Source organism: Nicotiana attenuata, unplaced genomic scaffold, assembly GCF_001879085.1.
Source record: "Nicotiana attenuata strain UT unplaced genomic scaffold, NIATTr2, whole genome shotgun sequence".
NCBI classification, from domain to species: Eukaryota; Viridiplantae; Streptophyta; class Magnoliopsida; order Solanales; family Solanaceae; genus Nicotiana; species Nicotiana attenuata.
Window position 1 is genome coordinate 20,255 of NW_017672840.1, and position 7,630 is coordinate 27,884.

At 36.6% G+C, this 7,630-nt stretch overlaps 1 protein-coding gene across 1 annotated transcript; it reads left to right on the forward strand.

Moving 5' to 3' along the window:
* The first annotated feature begins 770 nt into the window (after window positions 1–770).
* LOC109214666 (tubulin-folding cofactor D-like) lies at window positions 771–5,410 on the forward strand. Its single transcript, XM_019378607.1, has 5 exons — window positions 771–789; window positions 1,833–2,023; window positions 3,913–3,957; window positions 5,049–5,234; window positions 5,375–5,410. The coding sequence occupies exons 1-5, from the start codon at window positions 771–773 to the stop codon at window positions 5,384–5,386; spliced, it is 453 nt and encodes a 150-aa protein (XP_019234152.1). The 3' UTR covers window positions 5,387–5,410.
* The last annotated feature ends 2,220 nt before the right edge of the window (window positions 5,411–7,630 follow it).

Here is a 7,630-nt window from a genome sequence, read left to right on the forward strand (position 1 = left end):
ATCTAATAATTAACCAATTACCCACATAAATAAGAATTATCTCAATTTACTTAAAATACTACTCACTTTTAACACACTTTATATGTCTTGATATCATGGTCATGTGGTACCTTGCATGGCATTAGTTCATGAATACGAGTATTATAGCTCGGACTGTATTTTATCCCAAATTGCCAAACTTCAACGAAACTTATTTTCTTCGATTCACTTACCCTCTCACCTTCACGAATTTACTTATCACTTGTTTGAAATAGCATAATACTTATAATCCCAAAATAAATCTCATTCCCGAACTTACGTCGATTAACTTACGACGAAACTTTAACGCACGAAAATGCAGAATGTAACATCTGATTTCCGAGCTTATATCAATTTATTTATGGCATACTTCCACGTACAAAAACATGGGGTGTAACAAAAATCCTACAGTTTAGACTAAGTACAAGTTAATGGAGAAGCAGAAAATCCACTAAGCATGCTGCACAGAGTTCAGATAAGCATTTAAGACACATAGACAAGCTATACTAAGCTAAACAGGATAACTACACACGCTGGTCTAATTCAAGTAAGATGAAACATGTTATTACTCAATAAATATCAGGTTTTACAATAAATAGCCCGTGTACGCACTCGTCATCTCACGTACACGGCGCTCACATATCACAACATCGACTTTGTTCTTGCCCTTTGAAGAACTAGCACGCTTTGAAGAGGAAGCCATTGGAATAGAAGAAAGAAAAATTCCTGGTTCGAGGAGAATTAGAGAAAAGATGGGAAACAAAGATGCAAGTTAGAAGTTAGAGAAATTTTGAAGTGCATAAGAGAAAGATGATACGTATAAGTAAAGTTTTGGCGGCTAAATTCATGGCCATGATTACCTCGATAAACGGCAAAAGCTGTGCTGAATCGTGGAATGACGCGTGTTCGGAGCATTAAATGCGGAGAGGCGTGCGTCTAATCAACCGTCAGAAGACTACAGAGGGAGTTATAATAATTCCCGCCAAAAGGAGGATTTCTACCAACTTCCCGGTAACACAAGATTGTATCACCGGAAAGCAAGGGAACTATCTGTATAGAGAAAAATACGACATGACACGTGGTCATTTAAAGGAAGGACACGTGGAACCCAAAATGCGGATGGCTACCGAACACATCTATTCCGCTTATCGCCGGAAGGAATAACAATCATAGAAGGAGTATTAAATACTTTGCGTCCGGTAACATTTAATAGAGAATATTCTGCAGCATTAAGGGCGATGGTCCGTTACAAGGAATTTGGCATTTATGTCTACCGTTACATCTTCATCTATGGCCCTCATAATTGACATTAAAGAAGGGCATGTTCCTAGGACCTCCTTCCCTAGACATTGCTATAAATAGAGAGTTCAGGTATCATTGTAAAGGACACGAATTTTCTAGCTAACTTACACTATATTCTATACAGAATTTTAATACAATTTTACTTTCTTGCTTTTTGATCTCATCATTATTGTGCCCAGATACCTTGTTCCCGGATTCATCAGCTATGTTATTTCATTTACATTTTAAGGCTAAGTATTTTATATTTCATCAGTTATTTCATTATTTTTTGGATCAAATTAATTTACTTGTCTAGAAACCACGAACAAATTCAACTGTTCCGTTTTTTGGGTAAACAAGAATAACACGTGCAACGCATATACACTTTTATTAAAAAAAGAAGAAGCACTTTAGGTAAACTGGTAAAGCCTAGGCATAGAAAGGAGAGGCAACTTGGTTTTAAAATCTTCAAAAGGAGCATGTTTTCTCTTTTTTTTTTTCTTTTAAAAAAAAGGAACATTTTGGTCATTAAGCCTTTAAAAGGGGATCCAAGTGTCATTTTTTCCTAATATACATACGGGACAACTGGAAAACCCAAAGAAGACCATGTTTGTTGGGCCCGTGCCGGTTTTTATTCGAAAAGAAAAAAAGAAGAAGAAGGATACAAATCGAACTGCGGTTTGGGTTTTTCGGTTCGTCTTCTTCACTTCAGTGGCTTGACGAGGTAAGACAATCGTCCATTTGGGCCATATATCTGTTGCTTGCTTCGGTTTGATCTAGTCCCGTTGTATCTATTCATTTCAGAAATTTCGAAATTCAAGTATTGCAGAAGTTTGAAATTATTGCATGATTTTATGGTTAGGCGGCGTTTGCTTGTGGATAATTTTTGCAAATAATTGTTTTTTCTTCATCAAAATTTCGGTAGCTAGTAGGAGATTCTTCTGATTCATTAGATTTCATAAATGCTTCTGTATTATGTCAGTGCCTTATCCTGTAGGACACCTACTTAAGAAACCTGCAAGGTGTGCCATCTTATGAAACTGAGGTTTTTTCATCCATATATTTGGAGAATTCAACAACAAAAGTCTCTTTACATATTTCACATGTACCTTGCAAACTCATTTTATTGTTAAAGCTATTAGATAATGCTCACACAAGTGACACAAATGTCATTTGAACAATCCAGATTTAGACATCCTAGACTCAATAGATGATCAAACAAGGTGAGGCTTCAGAACATGTTCTTGGCGAAGATGATGAAGTTGAATGGCTAGAAGATAGTCGTTTCCTTATTGTTCCATGTCCGTATATTTTTTTTTAACTTGAAAGTTTGAGCACGTATCCAAGTATTCTTGCTTGTTTCGTTTCTTTTTATTCATTACGGAGTATTTGGATTTCCATTATGAAAAGAGAGCACGTTCTAAAAGTTACCAGTTTCAAAAAAAGAAAAAAAGAAAAAAAAAAGAGCAAGTTCTACATATCCTTTATTTAGGCCATCAAAGGGTGTGTTAACTGTCAAATAGCACAGATGCAGAAACAGATGCAACTAGATCCCTTCCCAGCTCAATCCATTTATCAGTCTTTGTATGAGTACTATAACTTCTGCGACGGCATACAACATTAATCCGGATAATGGAAATGCAAAATTAAATCACCTTGAATTTTGGTTTGCAATATAGAATCTGGAATTTAATAATGTTGCTATGGTTCTTTCTTGGCAAAGTGTAGGATGGCTGACCTGCAGAGAGCATTGTGTTTAATGAGGAGGTATCAGGTTTTTGACCTGTTAATTCTTGATTGTTCGCGTATGGGGCAATGTTTTCACATTTCATTTATTGTCTGAATGCATTTGTCGATGAAGTATTTTCTCTTGTTGCTTCCTTGAAGGTTATTTATAGCGCGCTTAAGCCCTGAAGCTCAGAAAAGTTCAAGGAGGGCGCTTCCTCTCTCTTAAGCTATGCTTCAGTGTAGGCAAGGCACCAAGACATGCCCCTTATCGCCCATGAACTCTATCTTACGTGGAGCAATGCTAGACTATAAATATAGCCGACAAATAAGTATATTAGTTGTTAAGGAAAACAGTGTGAATGAATTGTTACTTTTCTCTTGAATTACATATATATTTTTATTTTTTTCTTGCATTGCGCCTTTTTTAACTAAAGCCCACATTTAAATTTCTTTTTGCGCGTAAAGCCCCAATTGACCTAGAGTGCTTTTTAGAGGTTATCGTCTTTGACAACACTGACTACATGAGATTTCTAGAGTATCTGTATTTTGCTCGTGCAAGTAATCTGTCTTTTATAGAACTATTTATTTATATAACTAAACTTAGTTGCAATGGAATAAAAAAAAGAAAGGGATATTTAACTTTTCTGTGGAATAAGGACGCTCACGAGTAGTTGAAGATAGGAGGATCTTTGATGAAATAAAATCATACACTTAAATATCTATAACCTAGTATCAAGAATGTGTTTGGCTTTTGATGCCATATGAAAAAACTCTGCCCAGATGTTCCTTAATGGATGGAGTAATCCAATACATTATAAACTTTTCCCGAAATTCTTACACGTGGGACAGGTTTTCTAACAGTGATGTATTGCTTTTTTGTTTCAGGCTATTGAGATACTATTCTGCAAAAAGATTTTCTTAAACATGGAGGTTAGTCTACTTTCCTCTAGGTCTCTTATTGTAATTTAAAATATCAAATCATTCAGCATCTGGAATCTTCCCTTTACTCTGATGTGTAATGGGGTTATTCTGCACAACCAAGTTATGCTTGTCTACTAGTTCTTATGATGACACATTGCAGCTGCGTAGTTTGACTTTGCTTCTAATTCTGTGCATCACTATTTAGGTGTACTAATAGTAATAAATTTCAGATGAAGTGTTCGAATAAGGTGAAAGCATACTTTCTTTAGAAGTTGCTTCTGCTTCCATCATGGACGCATGGCCGAGGGGGCGTTTTGTCAATGTTTTATATGTATGAGGCGTGCGTGCGTCTGTGTGGCATTTTTGTGATGCGTGTGCTCTGTGTGTATTGTTTTTTTTGTGTGTGTGGGGCGGTTTGTGGTTAATGCCACCCGGAAGAAGAGAAATGTGAATAAGGCCGCCACCTTATTGGGCCGTTGTGAAAAGGTTTTAATTTACTCTTTGGGTCAATCCTAGTTCGCGTATGGTCAATTAAATGTGCCAATTCTGTGAGATTTTGGATTTTAATTAAATGTGCCAATCCTAGTGAGATTTTGGATTTTAAATCCTTTCTTGTTCCTTGTATTTCTTTGGGCTTCGAGTTTGGATCCAAATAATTCTTACAACCATATTATACAATAATCATATTAAGTAGATATTTATTGGTTGGATATAATACTAATAATAGTAATCAATTAATACTCCCTCTGTTTCAATTTAGATGATGTAGTTTGACTTGACACAAAGTTTAAGGAAAAAAAAGACTTTTGAAATATGTGTTCCTCAAAGCTTAAGGGGTAAAAGCTTTGTGGGCTATGACATTTGTGTGGTTATAAAAGTTTCTCAATAAAGGTAAAATTGGTAAAATGAAAAGGATAAAGTTAAAATATTTTCAAATATAGAAATGTATCATTTTTTTTTGGAACGGACGAATAAGGAAAATGTATCATTTAAATTGAAACGGAGGGAGTAATAATTTAAAAACTCAAGGAAATGAATAACAACAAAAGAAGGATAAAATTAGGTGTCAACACTCATCTCTCTCTCATATCTTCTAGCAGGTTCAGACTGAGGTCTTCTGTGGTGGTGATTTGGAAGCTCTTAGAACTGAGTTGAAAGGATCAAAAGACTTCCTTAAACTGTCTGCTGAAATTGCAAAGCTTGGAGACATGGCATCATCATCAGAGCCCATAAATATCCAGGCATTCGGCTATTTATTGACTTTCTTCACCAACCGATATCCAAAGGTACCACGAGGCAGCTGCATAATAGAAATTTAAAACAAGTCAATAGATAAAATCATAAATCATTAACATGCCACAACGAACTGTATGTTTTTAACTATTTTTGCAGATAATAGTTTATATGTTTCTAATTATTTTTGCAGATAGGCAAATGAGTGGTGAGCTTGTTTATGTTGCGCTCTTACTGTTGGCCCAAGTAAATGTTAGTTTTGAAGACTGACAAAGGAACTCAGGCATGAACCAGGTTCATCCCTCCAGGTCCATCCCCTGTGTGCATAGAAACGGACAGATTCGAGCATGTGGGATGCACATGAAGGAAATAAGCTTAAATTGGTGTATTTAGTATCTCCTGATCGAAAAGGTTGCATAATTGACAAGGAGAAGGACTCTTTAATCAAAGAGAACATTATCCAAGATAGGGAAGGAGTTAGAAGTTGAAATCAATTAGAACTCTTCCATCAAGGAAGAGTTGCATCAGAACTCTAGTTATTTCTTTATTTACTAACTCTATAAATTGCAGGATGTTCTCACATTATAGGGATTGCACAAAAACGCAGAAGTTAAACGTGAACTGAGAGCAAAATAGCAATGCTTTTTGCAAGCAGTTTGTGTGTGATTCAAGTGTGCAAACCTGAAGTTACATGAACCAGATTGAAGAATCAGCTCCATAAAGAGTTTTATGTGTCTTTCTTTATTTCTAGTTCAATTATAGTAGGTGTTTTCATATTGTACCTTTCAACTTTATCTAGAGGCAATTGTAATAGGTACTCAGAGTATTTAAATTAGAGTTAACTTGAAGTTGTCGCAATAGTTAGAGGCTGTGTGCTACAACGAGATCAGAGGTAATCCTTAGGTTAACAAAGAGTTTTGTAAATGCTGTTTTGACTTAGTAATTTAGTGTAGTGTTGGGGAAAATCTTACTGAGTAGTGGGTCGTGGTTTTTTCACCTTTTGAGCCAGGTGTTTTTCGCGTAAAAATATTTGTGTTATTTACTTTCTGCATTTATTATTCCGCAACAGCAACTTAAGGAACAGATAGAAGAACCAGGTCTTGCCATAATCAGTCTAAGCAAAAAATTGGACACCACACAAATCACCCACTCTTGTGTGGCATTGAAGTATAAAGTATCAATTGATATCCGAGCAGATTATCTTTGAAGAGGCTAACATCTTAGGAAAAGATCAAGATGAGTACACCACCTGGGAACTGGGAAGGACAATCAACTGCTAGGCCTTCACTCTTCAATGGCCAGTACTACTCCTAGTGGAAGAACAAAATGAGAGACCATATAATTGATGAAGACTACGAGTTATGGGACATTGTTACTTATGGTCCCTTGGCCACCATGAAGAAGAATGATGAAGGAGTAGACGTGCCAAAGACAAGAGCTGATTGCACTGCTGAAGATTTGAGAAAGTGGGAGAAGAATGCTAAGGCCAAGAAGTGGCTTGTGTGTGGACTTGGTCGAGATGAGTATAGCAGAATTCAAAGTTATACCACTACTAAAGAAATTTGGGACACTTTGCAAGTGGCTCATGAAGGAACACCTCAAGTGAAGAGGTCCAGAGGAACACTGTTGTATTCTCAATATGAGAATTTCACTATGAAGGAAGGAGAAACCATCCAGGAGATGTATACAAGGTTCACCACACTGACAAATGAACTTAAGTCTCTTGGAAAGGTTATTCTTGAACAAGACAAAGTTGAGAAGATTTTGACAAGGGTTCTGCCAGTCCTTTGGGAAAGCAAATTCACTGCTATTCAGGAATCAAAGAACATTGCCACTCTTAAGTTGGATGAGCTAATTGGAAATCTCACTGCCTATGAATTTAGAAGGCAAACCATGAAGATGGATGCACCCAAGAAGGAAAGTAGCCTGGCACTCCGAATCACTGAAGGTGCTGATCTAGAGGAGGATGAAATGACCATGATCACAAAGGACTTCAAGAAGTACCTAATAAGAGGAAATGGTCCTTCAAGAAGTGGAAGCTACAGCAAACCAAGGGTTCCTGAAAAACAAACCAATGAGGGGGTGTTATAAGTGTGGGAAGACTGATCACCACATCAAAAACTGCCCTCAATGAGAAATTGAATGGAAGAAGGAAAGAGCTGAACGAAGGAATAAGAAGAAGGAACAAGTTCAACCGAAGAAGAACAAAAAGGATCAACAAAGGCTATGGTTGCTGCCTGGAGAGAAAGCTCAGATGAGGACTCAGAGGATAAAGATGGAGATGAACAAGCACTTATGGCAATTGGAGAAACCGATGAGGAATCTGAAGTAAGTATAATTCATCTCAAAGACAAGATTAAATTTTTGTCTAAAGAAAGGCTATCTGAGTTACTCCTGGATTTCATTGATTAATCTGAGGATCTAAATAATGAAAAGGAACAGCTATCTA

Bases quoted from the DNA above. Each gene is read 5' to 3' on its own strand.
- LOC109214666 (XM_019378607.1), top strand. The intron at 2,024-3,912 runs GTAAGACAATCG...TTTTTGTTTCAG, and splicing joins CACTTCAGTGGCTTGACGAG to GCTATTGAGATACTATTCTG. The intron at 3,958-5,048 runs GTTAGTCTACTT...ATCTTCTAGCAG, and splicing joins AGATTTTCTTAAACATGGAG to GTTCAGACTGAGGTCTTCTG.